Consider the following 22,902-nt stretch of genomic DNA (forward strand, 5'->3'; position numbering starts at 1 on the left):
TTTTTGAGAGAAACTTCTAAAATATTATTTAATTTAACATAGTATAAATGACATGCTCACAGGTCAGCTTTGGACTTAGTCCCTTTGGAACAATTCCACCAAGCCTGTCGTAAGAATGAGCAGCGCTTCTTCTGCATTGCTGTCAGTAACAAATACTGATATCCATACCTACAGTTCCCTCTAGTGGTTGTTGCTATTTATTTTAAAAAGTCATACCTGAGTGTAAATCGCACCCTTGGCCAAACTATGCACACACAGAAAAAAACATATACTCAGAAAATATGGTTGCTGTTTTCTTTTGCAGCCTGTTTGCTGAACTAGGAATTTGCTCTGCTGAGTCCAATTGAAAACAGCAAAATAGGGACTTGAACAGAACCAATAAACCTCTTGGAACATTTACCTCACAAATTTTTTTTCTTCTCACCTCCTCTTTTTCCTTTTTTTTTTTTGCTGCAGACAGATCAGTCTGCTTCTCATCTCTGTTCAAATTGTCTATATGGGTTATTCTGGAGGGAATGAGAATTAAGGAGTAGGTTAGGTATGACATTTAGTGCTGTATTTATCATAAACACACAGATTCACTCATATCCTCGGTGGATGAAAAACTAACTGGAAAAGGATTTACTGATGACTGAGTTGTTTTACAGGCAGGTCAGGTGATGGCAGGAAACAAACTGCCAGATCAGTGTAGGGAAATGGCATAGCACCCAGGTTTTCCCAGCATCCCTTTTTGGAATCATAACAATGAACCCATTTGGAATCTCTGGCTGTGTCTGCTGAAGACCCTCCGACCACATACAGGCGTCCATCATGTACGGTAGCTCCAGGGGACAGATGAGGGCGAGGCAAGGTTGGAAAGGAAGACCAGGAGTCACTCCGAGGGTCATAAACCTCGCAGAGGAGTTGGTCTCCAAAGCCTGGACAAAGGGGCTGCAGCCCTCCAGCTACCACCAATCTGCTCCCCAGGACCAACATGGCATGGCCGGCACGTCCAAGCCCCGCGCTCATGGGGGCCCTGGGGAAGCACCCCCGGACTGGATCATAACCACACATGGTGGGAAAACAACTGTGTTGGGAGTCACAGCCTCCGGAGATGTAGATCTGCTCCTCAAGAACAGCAGCAGCGTGGCCATAGACGGCTGTGTCCAGAGGGTGATCCTGCCTGAGGGTGGAGGAAACCTCTCATTAGAGATTTACTGTTTTTTTAATTAAAAAAACACCGCATCCACTAAGAGTTCATCTTTTGTCACGTTAAAGTGTTATTTAAGAAAAAGTTTCTGTTCATTTTTCTTCTCAGATTTTTCAATACAATTAAATAAAGAGATTTTTAAACTGTTTACTGATTAAATGAATACAAAAAAATGAAAAAAAGTCTACATATATGAAGCTCAAATCCTATTCCCATTGATCACCCTTGACATGTTCCTGCTTTAGAAACCTGAAATTTTGTTGACTGGACAGGATGTGCCAAAGAAAACCTGAAGGACTCTTGTACCATGAAATGCTCTGTTGAGACTCAACTCTTAAAGATGTTTAGACGAAACCATGAAACACTCAAAACTATCTTCACAGCCAAGGATGGTGGTGGTTTGAGCTAGAATACTATAGGAACAGAGGGGAAGACGCACGCAGCAAACATGTTCCAGAACTCTCAACCTCAAACCGGTTTATCCTTGATTGATCTTTGATTGTTCATCTGAAAGTCTTCTGCCAGGGTCTTGTGAGTGGAATTTTTAAGGACAAACAGGAATGTACGATGTCCAACAAATGAAAAAAGGTCAAATTGTCATGTCCCCCCCCCCCCTCAGTTTTTTTGGATAAACCTGTTTTCACTTAAATGTTGCGCAAACGGGAAGCATAGTGTCCAAAGCAGGAAGCAGGTTTCTATAAGAGCACAGTGGCATAAGACAAGCAGCAGACACTCACTGCTCCACTGACAGTTGTTAACAGTAAATATAGATGGACAAAGGAAGTGGTCACTTTAGAAATGTTGCTGCAGTGTGAGGCAATCTCACAAAAAACATAACAGACCTTGGTGCTGTTTCTGCAGGTCATGTTGGGCTGTATTTTCTAGTTTTGAGTTTTTCAATTTCAATTTATTTGTTTGGAGGATAAGCCCCTTGAGATGTGTCATCTCGTTTTCAAGGGGGTCCTCAACATACAACAAAACAAGCAAATACCGACAGATAAAGTTGAGCAAACTTTACATATGTCAAAACAGAGAAAAACTTAAAATTTACAAGACAACGAGCAGGCACACACACACACCCACACAAACATTGCACCTACTAGCAATTAGTTTAAGGTAAGGAAACAAAAATAATAAATAAAAAGCAGAAAAGAAATCAAATTAAATCAAAAACAGTTACATGAGTGTTGGAGATGTACTAAACAGGCATTTTTAAATGCAAAGAATGAGGTTAAAGAGCGAATGAATGGAGGAAGATTGTTCCGGTCAGAGTGCCTTGTAATTAAATGAATATTTACCCATTTCTTTTTTAACTCTTGGAACAACAAAAAAGATTTAATCTGCATGACGTAAATTATAAGAAGACTGAAAAGGAATTAGATGTTGTTTGAGATATTGTGGGTAGCTGAGGTTAATACATTTGAAAATGTACAATAGCCAGTGAAGTTGACGTCGGGAGGATAGGGGAAGCCAGGACAGTTGCTGAAACAAAAGACAGTGGTGAGTTCTAAACGGACAACGAAGAATAAACCTACACAAGCTTTTTCTGCATTCAGATTGTACACTAAATCGATGTCTGCAGTTTTTGGAGCAATTTTCATCATTTCTCATATTGCCTCCTTTTTTACACATAATGTCAGTGTCATGGCCCGCAGCACTGTGATGCCTCAAAAAAAAATCACTTGTCGGTTGAACATAATATAAAAATAGAAAATATTTCCACCCAAATCAAATGTGTTACCTTTTTTTTTTTGGGAGATCTAAATGATAACCAGTTGGTGCAACAGGATATATCAGTGATGCTGTTACAGTTTGACTAAAAACCAGACCTACTAGATTTGCTCAGATAAATGTAACAAACCCAAGTATGATCCGACTTGACTCATGGGTCAGCCCAACTGAAAATCTAAGGCGGATTCCAAATTGCTGCCCTAGCCCTCTGGCTTCCCCCTATTGCTGCAATTATAGAGGCATTTGAAGCTGCAGTGGTGTCCGAAAGTGTTCTTTTTAAGGAGGAGCAGTGGCAACTTAGTGCTGGCTATCCTTCTACCGGTAAGGGGATACGCGTCACACTGTTTCACGGTAGGGAAACGCATTTCGTCACGTGGGATTGCTCTGAAGCACGGAAGTTTACAGCTCGTTCAGAATATGATACATTTTATTAAACAGACCTAAAGATAACAGTATTTTTTTCAAAAATCAAACCCGTCAAATAATACAATTAATTAAGATATAAAGTTAGTAAGTTTCAAAACATTTTATAGATTCTAAAGTAGTCATTTGTTGAATGCTCATTTTTACTGAAATCAAAAGCTATTCTGATCAAAAACATCCTAATAGGTCAAGTTTGATAGCCCAGGACGAAAGGTTGCTGATGATCCATCCCCCACTGAGCATACAAAGGATAACTACCTGAGGTCAAGTTTCATTTTAACATATAACACAATTCAGATTCTGCCTAAATGTAGAAGATACTCCATTTAATAGGGTTCTTCACTTCTTCAAGTTAATTGTGTTGCCCCAACTAAAACAATTCAGTTTAAATTCAGAAAATGATTAGCTTGAGGTGGTACTGTCATGTCTGCACACATGCTAATAGGATGGAGGAGTTAACTAAGTTAGTGCAAGTAACTACCATTAACTAAGTAAATGGTAGTGCAAGTAACTACCATTGTATTACGTGAGGTTATATCCTGATGTAAGCTTTGAACACATCAAGACCCCTGAGCAATCAGAAGAAAGGATGTGCAGAAGTGCAAAGTCCATTGTCTTCATTGCATGCTATTTATGAAATGAACAAGCCAACAGTGTAGTGGCAGTGCAATGTCCCTTCTGTGGGAAACCGACTACTTTGTGTTTCATAGCTCAACCACACAACCAAACATCACACCCACAACGGTAGACAAAACCAACACAACCTTTAAAAAACAAAATATAGAAAAAAATATATATATTACTTCCCAATATGCAATGGGGCAAGGCTTATACCACCTCTAATGTTTGAAATCTAAACACATTACAATTAAGTTGAGTTGGGGAAATGTCTATTCGTAAATGGTTCAGTTGGCACATGAACATAAATACCAAATGTTAAAGCATCCATCCATCCATCCACCCATCCATCCATCCATCCATCCATCCATCCATCCATCCACCCATCCATCCATCCATCCATCCATCCATCCATCCATCCATCCATCCTTTCATCCATCCATCCATCCATCCATCCATCCATCCATCCATCCATCCTTTCATCCATCCATCCATCCATCCATCCATTTTCTTAACTTGCAGTATCTTTTTCAGGGTCACAGAACTGTCAGAGCCTAACCTATTGGGAAGAGCTGGGGTACACCAAACAACAAGTTGTTAAGGAAATGTTAAACCATAAAACACAAATTAATATTTGGGTTAATATAATAAACATGCAATTTACTTTTTCTGAATAGTACCTCCAGGAGTTCTCCTCAGGGCAGTAGCTCTCCACCTCATCCAGACACCGACTGGGGGTCCAGCTTCCACCAAGAGCATAAATCCTTCCCCTCAGGCACACTACAGAAAAGTAGTCCCTTTGGCGCAACATGTCCGGCAGTTTTTCCCATTTCTTCTGCAAGACGTCAAACCTGTGAAAGATATTGATCCTGTGAGCAAACTTACTTCCTTTAATCAGAACAAAAATTACTAATGCCATAGTTTTGGATTTGTTTGTTTTAGTTTTAAATATTGTCATAGAGTGAAACAGCAGCTGTCCTGCAGTGGTTCTGGTTCAGTTGATCCAGTCTTACCTAAAAGCAGACTTGAGGACATCCAAAGACCCATAATACTTGCGCCCCCCTAAGACGTAAAGTTTGCTGTTGAGAAGACACACGCAGTGCCTGAAACGTGCTGGCTCAGGGATGTTTGTCACAAGTTTCCACTCTATTTCTCTAATCAGGCCGGGCCCACGGTGGAATTGCTGAGCAGACCACACAGTCCGGCTGGGAACCCTTTTCATGAAATCCTCATCCACAGTGTCACCCCCAACCAAAGCCAGGACCTGGAAAGAAAGATGTGGCACAGCCTTTACTGATATCTCATGTTCTGGTCAGGGAGGAGTCAGGAGGCACCAACCTGGTTTGGGGTGCGAGGTCCACATTCAGGACCTCTGTAGCTCCCATTCACTAAGCTCTTCAGAACTTTGACTGCACCCTTCGCCTCGGGGCTCCCGAGTAGGAGGGGGCAGCGGAGAACCTCCTGCAGCTCCGATCGGCTGAGGAGTGGAGTACGAACATGGCGGAGGAGGTCAGGTAGAGACGGGAGACGATCTTCAGGCTGGTCCTCCACCCAACCAACCACAGCCCTGAACACCTCCATCTGATATAAAGAGGCTTTGACGATGACCATGTCCCACTCTTCTTTTATTTTTATTTTTTTGCATCATTGACAGTATTTAGTTTAGTTATTTACCTTCAGTCTGTTTAAGTGTCGGGTTTTAACAAAACCAAACTGCACAGTTCTCACAAGTATAACAATGGAAAATATGTAGATTTGTTTTGGTGCTCTCTGCATTTTGCTGCTCACATTGTCACATTTTCTCTGCAGTTCTGGACAAATCCTGCAGAGCTTTCAATGCTCTCACATGATTCTAACTAACTATCAGAGATAAGTAAAGGATTTAAAATAAATTCAGTAAATTCACAATTTTCAGACTTTTATCTCTTGGTAAACCCAAACTGGGGTTGTGAGGGACTGTAAGCTAGCAGGAAAGTGTGTAAACAAAGATCTCTCAGTTATGGGTGAAGGGAACTCAGAGGCAAATTTCTAATGAACTCCTGCTGCTTTGCATAAATTATGTCCTAGAAAACAACAGGTTTTTTTTTTTTGCCTTAGGCTAAAAACAGCATCATCATAATGAAAAGACCACTGGGAACGCTTTGAAAATAGATCAGAAGATGACTGGAGTGGGTCTTTAATGTTGAATGTCAAGCATGGAGGCACAGGGTCTCATTCTTTGGTATGATTCCACTGTGGATTTGAACTTCACAAGGCAACAGAGGAGTTAGAATTCATTCAGACTTTCAGCTGTAATGCTATACATTTAAACCAATATGAATGTTATGTGTTTCATACAAATGCAGTTTCTAAACTGTTGTTCATAGGTCCAAGACATTTGAAAGAATGAGCTATGAATTATGTCTCAGTGAAGAGATAATGCTAACACTGACTTGATAAATTGATTTTTTTTTTCAGATTTTCACATTAAACAAAGAAAAGGCAAAATAAACAAACAACTAACAGCTAAATGAATGAATAATTAGGTTATTTAGACATAATATTAAGGAAATATTTGTTCATTTGTAAGAGTTTAATGAATCGGTTGGTTTGGTTTGATGTTTGGTTTGTTGGTTTAACTTTTAACATAGAAATTTGGAAATAAATTGTAAATGCAGGACATGTTTTGTCTGAAAATATCAGAACAGAAGCAGAAGATGGAAGCATGTTACCTCTGACTCCACACACAGGGAGTCATTCTGCAGCAGCCTGCTGAGGAGGACGAGGGGAACCGCCTTGAAGCTTTCCTCTGCAGAAACCTTCTGGAAGTGGGTCAGAACGTAATCCTCTGCAGCCTGAACCAGCTGCACCAACCCGTGAGTCTCAGCCAGGACCAGAACATCTGCACAGCTGCTCTCATCCATTCCTTCCCTCAGAAAGTCTGTGCAGAGCGAGAGCGCCCCCTCCAGCTGAAACTGCAGCAGTGCACCTGTCAGCTCCCATATCTGACTCCAGCCCAGCCACAGTTGACCCGTGTACAAGAAGTGAAGAATGGATTCGAGCACCCAGCCAGGCACGCCCCGCAGCCACACCACGTCCTCTCTGGACTCCCGTAAGCCTCCGCACAGGAGAGCCCGGAAATAGTCCCCGCCAGCTGCTAAAATCAGGCGATGAGCTGCAAACAAACAAGGAAAAAAACACATTTTTACAAACTTCATCACACGTTCTTCTGCAGAGAAAACCCAAAACATGGATGGGAGTCCATTCAACCTTTGCAGCCCACTGTGTGAATTTCTGAAGAAGTTCCTGGGAATTCTTTTGGCATGGAGGACAGCAAATGAGTCAGAAAAACTGTCACGTTCTTTTGTAACAAGACATACAAATCCTTCACAACAGATCGAAGAATGAGTCACCTGGAGTTAAAGGGAGAAAGTTTCCTCAGAAACTGTTGACCTGACTGTGACTCTACTTTCTCCGTCTGCCTGCATAACCAGCAGCTGATATAGCAGAAGACTGTAAACTGTTCCGGGAAACATCGGCAGCCTGAGGTGGATCAGTGTCCAGCACAAATGGAATTTTCACCCACTTGAACAAGTTCTGCTGGTGATTTACCCAGAACCCAGACTCTTTTACACATGAAAAGGCTAGAATATCCTAAAAGAAACAAACTCACAAAGGAGATGCTGAACAACTGTGACTGCGGTCATGTGCCTGGAAATTTCTCAATATTTATACCCAAAACCACCACCTTTTTCATCATATGACATTTCTTTTTAAAGCACGAAACTGACTGAGCCAGTTGTGATCAAATTGTAACTTTTAGTGATAACCTTCAAATATGACTATTGCATTGTTTATTAAGAGATGCACAACATCAATACTTTTGTAGTGTGAAAAAATATTGTTTTGAGTCCAGTTTCAGCAGGACTTATAGAGGACTTTATATTATTAATATTGTTAGTTTTAGCTCAATATAAAATATTTCTGGCACCAACACAACTGAAAACAAAGGCAACTAAAAATGTGTTCACTCCTGATCAGATGATCAGGTTTATCATTACAAACAAAGCTGCTGCAGTCTTTTTCTTTTCTGAACTGTACATAACCTTCCTTGAGTATTCTCATGAGAACCGTGCTTTTTGTCTTTTTCTAAAAAAGGCAAAAATAATAATGAGATTGGTGACAAAAGTACATCCCTATTTTCAAAGCTTTACAAAAGAAAAAGGGTTAACGAAAAGAAACCCATAAAAATATTCTTGGTATCGTATTTTACAAATATTAAGTCTTGCATTTTATATAAAGATGTATGTCTCTTTTGTTTGTCCTCTTAAGTTTTAGTTAGTTTTGATTTAGATTTCATTCCTTGAAAAAAATCAATTCCAAATCCAAAATAATTTCAAAGTAAAATGTTAAAACTAAAGAGGGTTATTTCTGTTGTGAAGCTGAACAGTTTTACAAAAGAATTATGGTAAATAAACTCTTTTTTTTGTGACAGGACACCCATAAGCTCTGTGTTTAATAACAGTGACAACAGCTGAAAGAAAAGGAAGTCTTTTCTGAGCAGATGGTAGTTTTAAATTAGTGGTTATGCCTCATAAAATTTTCGGACATTTGAATATTCTGGTTTTTAATGTCTAACAGGTGTTTTCATCTCAGCTAGGGAAAACCAGAAGAGTCTGGGAAAAAGTAAAACAAATTTTTGATGATCGGTAATCCTATCAGAGTTCAACCGCTCCACCTCTGCACTATGACCGCCCATTAAAGATGAATTGTATTTTTTTATATAAATTATATAAATTTTTTTGATAAATTTTATTATTTGTAAATGCATTTTCAATCAAATTTGCACGTGTTTAACAATGGATTTAGAAATGGATTTACAATTGCATTTGGAAATGCATTTTCTTAGAAGTAAACTAAATTACAGAAACCTGTGACAGACTGGCGACCTGTCCAGGATGTCTGCTGCCTTCGCCCACGAGTGGCTGGGATAGACTCTGGTGACCCCGAAAGGGACAAAGCGGGTTTAGAAGATGAATGAATGAATGAATGAATGAATGAATGAATGAATGAATGAATGAATGAATGAATGAATGAATGAATCACAGAAATTCCTAACTTCATTAGAAAACGTTTCATTTTTAAAATTGCTGAAAAAAAGTAATGACCTTCATGGATTTGTTGTATTTTCCTTCAAACCTTTTCAATTCTGCTGGGGTCTTGAAGCAGAGGGAGAAACAAAACTAGTATGTAAATGAATATGTTAGTTCAAAAGGGGTCCAAGTCCACAATTTTAAAAAATAGAGATATTATATGTTCAATGGTCTTCAAGGGAAAAGCTATCTGATTATGTGAAAAAAAGTCCCAAGTCCGTTGTAATGTATTGACCATGCTTGACATTTAAAATGCATTAAGTGCAACATTCCTGGACTTGGGCCTCTCTTGCATGGGTTTAGCTTTATCCCATAGATGGGAGCACTAGTTATCCAATATGGCAGCGTCCCTGTTTAATTCAAGAAGGGCCCAAGTCCAGAGACTTTAGTTTGCTGGTCCTCTTAAATTATAAAAGTGAAGAGCTTCATATTATAGCATTTGTAAGCTATGGACTGGTGCTAAATCTGGGTAAAGTATTAATCATTTGGTGTAGCCTCCCTTTAAGCTATGCAATTAAAATACCTGGAAAAACAAACCTCTTGGACTTGGACCCCTTTTGAACTAACCGATTCAAATGTATTCAGCTCAAGAGAACTGGATATGTCTAAAATTAAAATCCTTTTAAAGTCCCTGTAATGGCTCCAGGTCAGCTTTAGGATCATTTTTTAGATTATTTCATTAGTCTAAAAGAGTGTTAATGGTCTTGGACCCTCTTCTTTATCTGAATTACTTTGACCTTATGAGCCTTCATAGCCCTCAGGTCCTCAGGTGCAGGACTGTTTGAAATGCCAAGAGTTCGAACAGAAACCCATGGTGAAGCCAGGTTTCCGCACTACAGGCCAGGTCCATGGAACAGCCTGTCTCAGGACATGAGGACCTTATCCACTGTGGAGGTTTTTTAAAAAAACCCAGCAAAACTCATCTTTTTAAATTAGTTTTTAAATAGCTTTTAAATTTGGTTTTATTTTAATGTGCTATTTATAATTTTACTATGTCTTTATTTGTATTGTGTATGTTATCTTAGTCTTACTCGTTTTTGTGAATTATTACTATTTACTAATAGCATTACTATGATCTTATTTAATTTTAATTAATTTATTAAACTTGCTCTCAAACTATTGCCTGGGATGTCTGTTTTCAGGCTGGGAGGGGGGGGGCTAGGTGTCGTGCTCTTTTGCCCCCATAGTTCTCTTGCTCTGGTCCCTTCTGGTTGGTGGGAGGCTGGGGTTGGGTGGGGTCCCTTCGTTGGGTCAGGACGCACAGGCAACAGGGGGATAGGGCTGATAGCGTCTTAAGGGTTCTTTCTTTTTTTCTTTTCTTTTTTTAAACAAGGGGCTTGATCTGTGGTTGGGGTTTCATTCCTTATGTATTGGTAGGGTGTTTTTGTTTTTATTATTAGGCCGTTTGTTCTTACATCTACAGCACTTTAAGGTGTATTTATATTATATTATAAAATGGCTTTATAAATACATTTGAATTTGAATTTAATACTAGTTTCCTCCGCAGGTCCACAGTCCTGCAGGGTTTCCCTGATCCTTTGGCTTTGTGCAAACCTGATGATGCCCAATTAATTTAGGCAAGTTTGAGTAACAGATGCAGAGATGGTGGACTAGTAGGACCAGGACTGGGACTGAGATCCCAGATCAGGCCACAAATGGGACTTAACCTTATGACCTTAAGATTCAACATCAAAGACTTTAGAATTTGTGATCAATGTTTATTTGTTTATGCCTATTTTTCATCTCCAAGCATCACTATCAGGTCTAAAAATAAAAGTTGTCTTAGCATTTGAGAATGACAATTAGTTGACAAATTCAGACCTCATCTCCACGAGGAAAAAGGTGGTGCAGAAGCAACTGGTCATTCTGCGGCCTCCTCAACGTTCCCCCTCCCCAAAGACTCAGACCTTCTCTGTTACATGCTCCAGTCACACCCTCAAAGTCGGTTGACAAATTGTTTATGGAAGTTCTATGATGACTAATAATTCATCTATAAATTCAAAGGCTTGAGACTTGATTGGAAAAGAATAAATTCAACAGATGTAACTCAAATGTATCATTTGATAAACAACTGAAAATTTGAGAGTAATACAGAACGTAAAAGTGTTGTTTTTTTTGTTTTTTGAGTGAACATTTTTTGTCATAAACAATCGATAAACTTTGTAGAAATTCAAAACTATTGTACCTTTTTTTTTTTTTTTTGGTATGTGAACATTTGTTGCAAACATGTGAATGATCTTTGTTTGAAATGTCTCTAAAAGTGTTTTTCAGTTAGACAGAAGTGAAGCTTCAGCGTCATTTCAATCAGGAGGATCCCCCTCACTTCTGGGTGTGCTGGGTTGTTATATCACTCTACACGTGGTTATTCATTGGATCTTCACGTTGGATCAGAACTAGCTAAAACAGCTGGCCTTCTTTGTCTCAGGCAATCATGATCTACAAACTGAAGACATGGGGCATAAATACAACAAAATTAATTCATAGAACATTTGTTAAGAAATGGCATAACCTAAATTTGTCATTGTGATGGTAGCATACCCTGCCACACCCACACCCCCCCCCCCCTCCACACTTCCTGTTTAACAAGTTTTTTGCTTTAGATTCTTAAATAAATGCAAACATTTCTTTGGGTTAAAATATACATTTATTATTTGTTTTCAGTATTTATTTGTAGCACATGTTAATCTATTTGTTTAGTTTACTCATTTTGGTTTGTGTATTTAATGTCATCTGTGTTTGAGTTGCCAGTGCTGAGGGTGCTACTGGTCGCTGCGGGTGTGGCTGATGTTCTGCTCCTGGAACTGTGCTGTGAGGCCAAAAGGGGAAGTCAAGCCATCACAGCCTTTAAATGATCCAGTCAGGCAATTGGGCAGGCGCCTCCACAGAAGCCTCCAAGGAAGAAACCACTGACTTGTGTAATTGTCATCTGCTTTGCTTCTGTTGGTTATTTATCTAATTTTGTACTGCTATTGTTGTTTTCTTCCACTAGGGGACCACATTCTGTGGTTTAGTCTTGTCTTATGTCTTTGTTAAATGTTGTTGGTTCCCCCATGTCTCTCATGTGGTCTGATCACCATATATATTCCCCTGTTGTGTCTTTGGGGAGGTCAGTTTGTTTCTGTTACTTGGTCTGTTCAGTTGGATTAGTTGAAATTGAGTTTGTTGCCTGAGTTAATTATGTTTCTGTTGACCTCTTTTAAGGGCCAAGTTTGTAAATTATTTACATTTTTTTGAAAAAAATTAAACTTTCATTTTTTGATAAATTTTCTGTTGTCCTCTTTGGCCGCTGAATCCCTCATAGTCATATATGAATAGACGTGGAAAAAGTGAAAAGTTGTGGTCTTTACATAACATTTTCACATTTGTATCACAAATGTACCACATTTAATACTACAGATGTAGTGCGAATAAACCATGCAAAGAATACGTAAAGTAACGTTGAACATTAACGGTGCGTGATCATATACAATTCATTATTGATTCGTGAGTCAATTATGTAATCTTGATGTGATATGTGAGTCAGATGTGCAATTTAAACGTTATACAATGGTGGTACATGGAATGGTCGTGGAGAGCCACAAATTCGTGTGTGCATCTCACAAAAATCATGCACCATTCTATCAGATTTACATAAAAATTGCGTGTAAAATATATAAAATACAGAAAAACGGCATAATTCCCAAGCAACCAAAAATTTTGAACTGCTAAAAAGTAAATTCATGTCCAGACCTGTCAGCTGAAACTCTCAACGGACATCTGTACACATCGACGAAAGCAAGAAACACCTACAAATTATCTATGTCACACATGTATCATTACAGACCAAAACGTTATTCGTGGAACATACGCAAAATGTATGTCGTGACTGTGTGACATGGCCTTTAGGAGGAGCGCAGGTGTGTCTTGCAGCTACCGTGAGGCTCGGATGGCAATGACAAAGGAGCATACTATTGTCGTGAGTGTGGAAAGGGAATTGTGAAGTATCTGTAAGGGCAGTTACGCGCACTGAGGTAGAGGTGATGCTGTGGTACTGGTCATTGGCAAGAACTGGGATCCTTGCACGTTTTGCAGGGTTTTGCACGGATAAAATGTGTACGACACCCCTTACTTCACCCTTATTTACTAAGTGTTTGCATTGATTGACCTGTTGCTCACAGCATGCTGGTGGAAAAAATGTGCATCAACATTTAGCCTCAAGGCCCTTACCAAGTGGTTTCCTGCATACCCTGTACAGGTTTGCCCAAGCCCTTAAGGACCCATGAAGGCGATTTTGACAAAGGCCTCAGACTTGTAGGGATATTTGGGTCAAATTCGTGGTCAGCTTTATATTTTTACCTGCGAGGATACCCATAAAAACTATGTTTAAGCCTTTTAGTTTGGTCCATTAAAGTTCAGACAAATGTGTCTCTCCTCTGCTGTCTGTCATCTTACCTGGATAGCTCTCCCCACTCTCTGCTCGGATCGTGATGTCACAGCCCTCTCCTCTGTCCCACAGGTTCCTGATGTTCTCCAGAGTCTTTTTTGTCTCCTTTTCAGCTGAGGTCGTGACCCCTGACTTGCTCCTTTCTCGTAGCCTTTAAAAGTTCAGATGCTGACAAGCATCCAGCACCTCCTGCACACCCTCCTCCCCACTCAAGTCCACTTTCCCACTATATGCAAACTCCAAAGCAGCTCTCAGCCCAAGAGGAGTCAAGCAGTGAGAGCTTTCTTCAGCTTCAGACTGTGGTTTTTGCTTTGAGCCTAAAAACATTTGGGGGGTTTGGCTAGAAGCTGCCAAAAGCAGCCGGTGGGCCCGGAACATGTTTCCTTGGACATGGAATGTGCAGTCCAGGAGCAAGCCCTCCTCCCTGAGGACCTGTAACCGACTGAAGAGGCTTTGAGGGTGCGACTGGAGCGTGTAACAGAGGAGGTCTGAGTGTTCGGGGAGGGGGATCGTCGAGGAGGCCGCAGAATGAACAGTTGCTTCTGCACCACCTTTGTCCTCGTGGAGATGAGGTCTGAATGTTCTCCAGTGATCTTCCATTCCTTGCATCCCTGACTCAAACGGCAAAGGAGATGCTGTGGGCGGGGCAACAGCCAGATGATGACAGGAACGGTGAGGAGGAGCGGTGAGATGAAGCCTTCTTGGAAGTGTCCCACGCAGAGTCACTGCTGTTATTCACTGTAAGATCACACCCGCGTGGATTGACCCTCTGACCCGCTCAGTGAACCCAACATCATCGAAACGACAAATAAGTTCACTTGAGCATGTGCATTACTGTTACTCAAAAATGTACATTCTTGTTCAGAGAGAAGACTCTTTGTCTCTACGACTCCTACCTTCCGTTCCCTCTGCCGGGTGGAACAAGTGACTTTGAGCGGGGCACAATGGCACTGTGGGCATGTGGGGGTGCTCCACAGCAGGGATAATTATAGCCAGGCTCTTGCACTATAAAGAACACACTGCAAAAAGTTGTCAGTTTGAAAAAAAGGCTTTAGTTAGAACAAAAAAGCTTAAATTTTTTTGGTAAGGGCCAAAGTCTTCTGCAGGAAAATTGTTGAAGTACAACGACAATTAAAAATCTAAAATTATTTACTTTCCCTTGAAAGAATGCTGGCCGTCAGTCAGTGCTGGCACGAGGTGCCTGCATACTATTTTTACCACGGTCACTGAGAAGAGAGCAGAGGCCTGTTCCTGTTTCTTATTGATGGAGAAAACACTGCTGTGTGATGTGTTGTCAACACCGCTAAAAAGAAAGTAGGCTGAGGAAGAGCTGCACTCCTGCTTTAAGTTAAAACACCTAAAAACATCTTTTTATCTACAGTGATCACTGACCTGACAAGCTTCATGAAGATTTTAAATAAATAAATAAAAGAGAAAAATAACAACTGACATTATTATAAGAATGTATTATGTTGGAGTAAAAAAAAAATCACTTTTTTAAAAGCTTTTTCCACAGTTTTCAGATGATATTTATGGGTTGTGTTGTCATGAGAATGACAACACAAAGTGTTGGTGACCAAACCTCTCTGTGATGAAACCAGCAGCTCAAATGGTAAACACCTTTCTTTTGGTTACTCCAAACTCTGATGCTGCACACACTTCCACTGTTGTGTGACAAAGATTTACTTTTCCAGAGGACACTTCTAGAAACCGCAGAAATGAAAATACTGGGGGCTTAAGATAGTGGGTTTGTGTGTGTGTGAGAGCGTGTTTGGTGTGAGTGTGTGGTGCAAGGGGGAGGGAGGAACATGAAGTGAAGGGAGGAGATGTTTCTTTCCTGCTACAGGTATAAATTACAGGGCTTTTGCTCTTTGATCCTACATATTTCACCTGCAGGCAGCATCACATTGAATTGTAAGTATTTCATTCTTTTTCTTTCATTTATCTTTTTTATTTAAATGAAAATGTACTAAATCCTCGGGATGCAAGAATTAAAATAAAGCTGATTTACTTTATCGTAATCTAAAAAAAAACAAAAAGCTTGTTAAATTTAACATAAACCTTTGCCCTATAATCATCCTATATTAGTTCCCTGTCTCCAATTTTTAAAATTTAACAAAACACAAAGCATATATTTTTTTTCAGCTATTTTTCTTTAAGAGTTATTTTGCTTATAATGATTTTGACACTAGTGCTTTCAGCCAAATGCATATAAACATTTAGAACATACCATTGTATACACACCATACCATCTTGTGCTTTGTTATTTTAACAAATGTATCATGATGTTGGTAATAAAACAGGGAAACGGGGATAAAGGTGTAATACTGGGCTGTTTCTCCTGTGTTCCCTGGAGCTCGACCCTCACAGATGGGGCAGATCACTTCCAAGCAGAATGTGCTGCCTCGGACCGTCCGCTTCTCGAGCCACGAGGAAGGCCCCCCCAGATACTCCCCGCATCATTTCAATGGCAGGAATCCAAATTTGCGCACCAATCCCACCGCCATCGTCTCAGACGAGGACTCCAGGTTCGTTTTCAACACCACACAGCTTTCAAAGGAGCTGCTCTACTTTATCTCAACATCGTTCTGTTTCTGTGGATTGGAATTGTTTCAAAAATAAAATACAACTTTTTACTTTAAAAGCACATTATCAAATGTGGCCAAATTGAAATTTTTTGCGTTTGTTCAGATGATCTCAGGGTTAGAACAAAGAAATAAAAAAAATTCCAGCAACGGTCTACAGGAAGTGAGAGCGGCTGCAAAATCAGGCGTTTTCCTGTCTTTCACTCAGCTGTGGAAAGCAGACCCTGAAGGACAGCTGATGGTTCCAGGCCTAAACAACAAAGAGCTTAAAGAAACTCTATAGAAATTTGAAAAAGCTTCAGGTAGCATTGATTGGTTCTTTAGCGCCCCCCTCCCCCTACGCTTTAACTGCATCATAGCTTTATTCGTAAATGATATTGAAATGGTGGAAAAAGTCATTTTTGAGAAAAACAGTGGAGTGGGTGGGCCTCAAAAAGCTTCCCAGTTTAGGGATTTCAGATTGCTTGATTACATCCAACATTCTAAGGTTTTAGTCTTTACATCTCTCATACCGACTTTATCCGCCTCAACAAAAACATGTACATTAGGCATGCAACCTCGATTTTTGGGTCACGGTTTTGTTTAGCACAATGATTGTTTGACGCACTTTTCGGTTTCATGGCACAGCATTCAGTTTAGTTTGGTCGAGAAGTTTGGCATCCCTAATCTACTTTAGCTCCGCCCCTATTTCATTTAAAATTTTGCAGCCCACAAGCAGGCGCAGCTTCTGTAATGAAGGCACAGCCAAAGAGTTGCTGTTGATATGAACAACAGCCAGTAGGGTGGATGATCCGTCTGTGTGTGCACGGCCACCGAGCATCACAACCAAAAGACTTTTATTGATGAGGAAGACGTGCTGACAAAAACTTTTGATGACACAGAAACAATGAGATATCCTTGATGTTTCAGGCCCAAGCAAAGATTCTAAATGCAAAGTTCTATGAGTGAGCAGCATGACCTTTAACATAGAGAGAGCAGACATTAGACCCGTCCACCTGTCCTTTGACCAAAGTCGGACTTGCTGTGACCTAAAACCAGCATGAAGCTCCTAAAGCTGGTTTAGACTTGAAGTCAGTCTGTCTGAGTTGATGCTTTTTGCATTTCTGTTTTAGAAAGGTTCTTATTAAAGAGAGGTGTCATCTCTAAAAGTAGGAGAATTGCCAAATAACAAATAGCATGTTTGTCAAATGTAGTCAAAGACGCCATTTATACCCCCCCCCCCCCCCCCCCCCACTAATCATCCTGATGACATCAACTTTTAACTCTATCTTTGACTTTGCCAATAAGGTTTGGTGAGTCACCTCAAAACATGTTTTGTTGTTCATTTCACAGGACCCGGTAAAAGATTTGATAGTCATCCTTGCGATCCTTACATCCTCATCTACAGGATCGCTCACATCTCAGGCCTTTTGATGCACATGCACCAAACTCTGTGTGCAAAGCTGCATTAGAACAAGCAACAGACTTAAACACATCTTTGCTCTCCCTGAGTGAGCTTGATCCTTCAAATGTCACTGATGATTCACATTTCTTTTGCATCGATACTTCAAAAGGTCACTTCAGATTCACAGTCCACACAGCCAACACCCAGAAATACAAAGCAGAGCAAACATTTTAGGTGCAGCTGCTCAAACTGTCCTTTAATGACTACAGTTTACTGTCAAAATTTCATTACAACATTGTGATTTAAAAAAAAAAAAAATTGGCCTGGGTGAAACACGCCTTCGACCCACAGCAGCTTGGTTGGTTCCAGCATCTCGAGCCAAACAGATGGATTATTTGTACACAGTTGAACAGGATCATGGGGAAATTAGGATCACTGATTGGTTGTGAGGTTGAACTTCTGCAGTGATGAAGGGGAGTTTAAATCTTATAAAAGCAGTCATCCTTTCCAGTCAGTCACAGGCTGTTGATGATTTCAAGCAAAACACTGTTTCACAGTGAAAATTATTGTGAAAGAGCAGACGGCAAACTATATTTTTCCTCAGGTGGGGTTTTACTGAGTGAACTCAGTCACAGTTCTCACAGTTCACAGTGCTGCTCTTCTACATCTTTGTGTGTTATCGTCCTCACACGTTGCTTGAGTTGGTGATTCGAGGGGATTTTGTTGTCTGCAGCAGCACAGCAGATCGGCGGGGATCGCGGGCGGAGCTGCGGCGCTCCTCCCTCTACAGCACCATCGACCTGGTTCCTCAGCTGGAGCATTATGCCAGCTCCATACCGCGCCAGCAAACAAGGAGCCGACCCTCCCTGGAGGTGCTGAGGAAGTCCTTTGAGGTGAGCTACAAGGATCCCCAGCGCTCTGCATCATCTGGTTTCCAAGGTTACCTCCCAGTTAGAGGCAGAACCTAACAGCAGGGAAGGAAAACTACACTACATATTTTATATTCAATGTAAACGTCATGCCTTAAAGACTCACTTTGAGGAAAATTGTGTTTTCAGTGTTTTTTACATGTTCTTGTGGCATTTTTCTGATTATAAAGGTCATATAACAGAAAAAATTATGCTTAAAATTTCCTTTCTGAGTATTTCCTTATTCAAATTGTTGTGATTCAGGCACAGACAAAAAATACAGTTATAAAATCTTATAGCGGTAACATAGGTGCTGCACTTGGCAGGCCACAAGCTCCCCGCTCTGCTCCATTCTGATGCATCCACTTATAGACGACTAGATCCATGTACGTCTTTGTTTATCTGACCTGGAATCTGGCTTAAAACTGTTTGGCTGGATAGCTCCAATATTACTCGCAACTTTTGTTGGACCGTAAATGTTCAGTTAGGGTTGTGAGGGGCTGTAAGCTAGCGGGAGAGTGTTTAGACAGATGGATGGGGGGAAGTAAGGGTAGGCTTACTCTGAGACAACAGCTTTGCCCACAACTAAGAGGTACATTCCTTATGAACTCCTGCTGCTCGGCAGAAACTTAGACAGTTTTTTTTTTTTTTGCTTTTGGCTAAAAATATCACAAAATAAAAGCCCATCGAGGATGCTTTTAAAAATAGATCAAAAGATTCTCAGAGAGAAACTTTAAGAACTTAAATAGTGCAGACTAATTCTTTTAAATACAGTTTAAAGATTTATATAACTAGAGATGATAATCTGAATTAATACCAATATGCTGGTCTTGAAGGCATAACATGATCATCTATTGCTCTGTTTTTTTATTAAAAAAAATATTAAGACTCTGCATAGACTATAGGATAAAACTGATTTAATCAATTTAAGACATTTTGTCATCTGCTGCCGAATATGATGACCTGGGATGTTGTGCTTTTGTCAGGATGTGGAAGGCAGCGTGGATGGAGAAACCACTCTAGGCTCAATCGGCCTCCCAGTTCCAGAAAATGAAAACGAAGAGTCTGAGAACACCAAGGAGAAGGCTCCGGTTCGGTTCGGCTGGATAGTTGGAGTGATGGTGAGCTTAGCTGCCAACACGTGAGTTTGACAAGTGTAGCTGCCAATGCATTATCACTCAGGTTTTAATCAAACTCTCAGGTGCGCTGCATGCTGAATATTTGGGGGGTCATCCTGTTCCTCCGCCTGTCATGGATCACCTCGCAGGCCGGTATTGGTGAGTCATCCCTTCATTCATTCTCTGCTCTCCAGCAGCTGCATTTCTGTCCTCTTATCTGCACTGATTAACTTGTTGGTTGATAAAGCCGCATGCACGTTCCTGCTGTTATCAACAGTCCAAACTGGAAATCTGAGGAAAGGAATTAGGAAGCAATGTTCTTTCAGCCAAACAAAAGGTCGACAAATTGCAGAAAAAAAGGAAGGAAGAAAAGCAAACTGAACTTTATGAAACATTAAAAGAAAACAGTCATTCGGGGCTTTAGGGGAAAAAAATATCTGCGATAATCTTGGGTTTCTATACTCAAACAAGCAGGACTAACTGTTATCTTATAGGAAAGCAGCCATTCTGGATAATACTGCAGAGGTTTATTTAATCCTACTCTTGAAAAGTGATAAAAGTTGTTTTTTCATGCTGGATCAAGGCTTTAAGATATTTCTGAGGAAGAAATAAGCAGACTAACCTGCAGCCAGTCTGTATGTTTGATTCTGTTAAAGTGACACTAAAGCTTTCATGAACAGGAACTCACTGTGACGATCCCTGTAGCTCTGGATATCACGCAGAATGCTTGCATTGGCATAAAAAGAAACAAATCATCCAAAAAGCTCTTAAACTACGTTTACACCAGGGATTTGAAGCACGTTCAAGAACACGCTGAATGCATGTCCGCCACCTACAGCTGGAGGAGCCTTGGTGCCAAATGTCGAAATGATGTAAATCTGCTGAATCTTGCTCCAGGCTTTGTTTTTCACAGCTCTGTTCCGATATATGAAAGACCTGGTGTCATAGAATTCCAGCTGGGCACAAACTGCAATTATTTATTTCTCCTTCATCATCAATTTTCAAATGGTTGATACTTCCATTACTAACAAAGCCAAGACCCTGATTGGTCAGAATTCAATCTGGTATCATTTTCAACACGTGTTGCAATAGCCTGATAACGTTGGTAAAAACTTTTGTTGCTTTGCAGGTTTGAAAGGAGAAGCCCAAAACGCATGTTTATGGGACTTTTTCCCCCTTCCTTTCTTTATTAAGAAATAAAATACAGTCTCACTTTATTCACGTTTCAGATGTGGGCACATATCAATATGTGAGATAAAGCAAACAAATGCAATACAAAGAATAAATAAAACCCACTGATTTTACAGTTAAATACATATAGGTGGACCTGTTCATATACCGTTGAAATAATCAATAAATCTTTACATACTTTTTTATTATTAATGTTTTTATGACAAGTGGCGGTTAAAACGTGTGTTGTGTGAATGTAGTGAATGTAGCTTAAGATGCAAAAAAAATAAAGTTAGAAAAAGGTTTGGTCTTTGGACACGTTGAAGAGAATGGATCATCAGGCTATGACATCATCTGAATAAAATGTGCTTGGAAATGTTTTTTGTTTTTTTTCTTTCCCTTGATATCTGAGGTTGATCAATCCATTTAGCATATAAGGACTTCATCCATAATTCCTAATCCTCTTGTGAAGTTTGTTGGGTTGAAGTATATTTTTTGTGGCTGCAGCAACTCCTATTTGACGTCTAGTTTCATTTTTTTGCTGCCAGTGTTGACGTGTGTGATCATCCTCATGTCTGTGGTGGTAACCTCCGTGACGGCGCTCTCCATCTCTGCCATCGCCACCAACGGCAGGGTCGTTTCAGGTCAGTTTCTCCTCAAACTCAATGTGTGATGCTTCTACTCAACACATCTCAGCTCTTTTCTTTTTCTTTTGGGTTAATGTTGTTTCAGACATTTCATTAAGTTTCATTACATCTACAGTCATTTTGATGTGACAGCATTTTTGGGTACTAAAAGCCTCGATGGTGTTCTTTTCCAGGTGGAGCGTATTTCATGATCTCTCGAACTCTGGGTCCAGAGATCGGAGGACCAATCGGGGTGGTCTTCTCCTTCGCCAACGCCCTTGCTTGTGCGCTCAACACTGTTGGCTTTGCAGAAGTGGTTCGTGATCTGATGCAGGTACATAATTCTTTTAGAAATATTGGAAACTTCAAATGGCTTCAAAACTTCAAATCACCCTTGAGTTGCCATTCATTTGATTATTTATTCCCAAAGAGTCAAACTGTTTCTGATCCTTAGAGATATTTCTTTACAACTTCTAAATTAATGATCATTCTAAAAATAAAATACCAATGTATTCGAAAATGGAGGCAAACTCACAACAAAGAAGGAAACTAGTTCCAAAGGAGCAAAATGAACACCAATGATGAGTTACCTTTCTTTTTTTTTTTTGGAATGAACCCTAGCTTCTATGAATTGATATTTATGCCTACACATTGCAAAAAAACTTTCTAAGTATAAAATGAAAATATTAAATATTTGTTAAAAAAATATTTTTTGAAAGCAAAAAAAAAAAGTTTTTTAAAGCAAATATTAAATATTTTCATTTGCTACTTAGAAAGTTTTGTCTGCAATATTTTGGCATAAATATTACTTCATTAGCTTCCTGCTTTTCCAGTGATCAGCCTTTTTCTCACAGTCACATCTCTTGTATTCCACCATAGAATCTAAAAATGCAGGGAGCACAAAGTTCCTACTCAATCTCTCATGTGTTGCTTTTGTGTGTCAGGAGTTTAACGTTGTCATGGTTGATTCAGTCAACGATGTTCGCATCGTGGGCGTCATCACTGTGACAGTCCTTCTGCTCATCTCACTGGCTGGAATGGAGTGGGAGTCCAAAGTAAGCTTATCCAAACACCTTTATCATATTAATTGCTAACTTTTTACCCATTACGTATCCCGTTCATTTATTTATTTTTATTTGTCTCAGACTCAGATTTTATTCTTCTTGGTTCTGTTGGTGTCCTTTGCCAATTACTTTGTGGGAACGTTTATCCCTCCTAAAAGTGAAGACCAAGCTGTCGGAATCTTTGGATACAGAGGTATAGCACCTTCCTAAAACATGAAACTTAAAAAGTGACAGTGTCATCGACAGGTTTTTTGAAACAAACCACATTTTTAGGAAAAATAACAAAACTACTGCATCACAGAGTTGAAACAACCAACAATGAATCCAACCAGCAAAACTTTTTAGTTGCATGATTGTCACTGAAGAAGTACAACAGGAAGCCAGATAATATCTATAATTACCTAAAAGACAACTTATCAACTCTGTGTATGCAATTGATCAAACTACTAATAAATCAGTCATTTCATAATTATAAAGCCTATTTGGCCAATAAATAAGATCAAACTTAAAAAAAATGTCTGTTTGTGGTTG

General features: G+C 39.9%; 2 protein-coding genes across 4 annotated transcripts in view; one reads left to right on the forward strand and one right to left on the reverse strand.

The window, feature by feature from the left end:
- Positions 1-14,753, reverse strand: LOC101155818 (kelch-like protein 33). The gene is made up of 7 exons (XM_020699711.3): positions 14,413-14,753; positions 13,525-14,254; positions 6,673-7,115; positions 5,300-5,542; positions 4,975-5,225; positions 4,642-4,812; positions 1-1,162 (listed from the first exon to the last, which is right to left on the reverse strand). The coding sequence occupies exons 3-7, from the start codon at positions 6,862-6,864 to the stop codon at positions 622-624; spliced, it is 1,398 nt and encodes a 465-aa protein (XP_020555370.1). The 5' UTR covers positions 6,865-7,115; positions 13,525-14,254; positions 14,413-14,753; the 3' UTR covers positions 1-621.
- Positions 14,741-22,902, forward strand: part of slc12a10.1 (solute carrier family 12 member 10, tandem duplicate 1) — a 19,561-nt gene continuing 11,399 nt past the window's right edge. The window contains exons 1-9 of one of the 3 annotated variants that reach the window (XM_004084309.5): positions 14,741-15,430; positions 15,873-16,044; positions 18,219-18,378; positions 19,380-19,514; positions 19,595-19,670; positions 21,230-21,325; positions 21,502-21,641; positions 22,252-22,362; positions 22,453-22,564. In XM_004084309.5, the coding sequence (XP_004084357.2) occupies positions 15,343-15,430; positions 15,873-16,044; positions 18,219-18,378; positions 19,380-19,514; positions 19,595-19,670; positions 21,230-21,325; positions 21,502-21,641; positions 22,252-22,362; positions 22,453-22,564 (1,090 nt within the window). In that variant the 5' untranslated portion in view covers positions 14,741-15,342. Of the gene's footprint in view, positions 15,431-15,816; positions 16,045-18,218; positions 18,379-19,379; positions 19,515-19,594; positions 19,671-21,229; positions 21,326-21,501; positions 21,642-22,251; positions 22,363-22,452; positions 22,565-22,902 lie in introns of those variants that run through there. The other 2 variants (XM_078936325.1, XM_023966372.2) reach the window with 2 other exon arrangements.

Source organism: Oryzias latipes, chromosome 18 (assembly GCF_053564925.1).
Source record: "Oryzias latipes strain Hd-rR chromosome 18, Olatipes_Hd-rR_3.1".
Lineage (NCBI taxonomy): Eukaryota > Metazoa > Chordata > Actinopteri > Beloniformes > Adrianichthyidae > Oryzias > Oryzias latipes.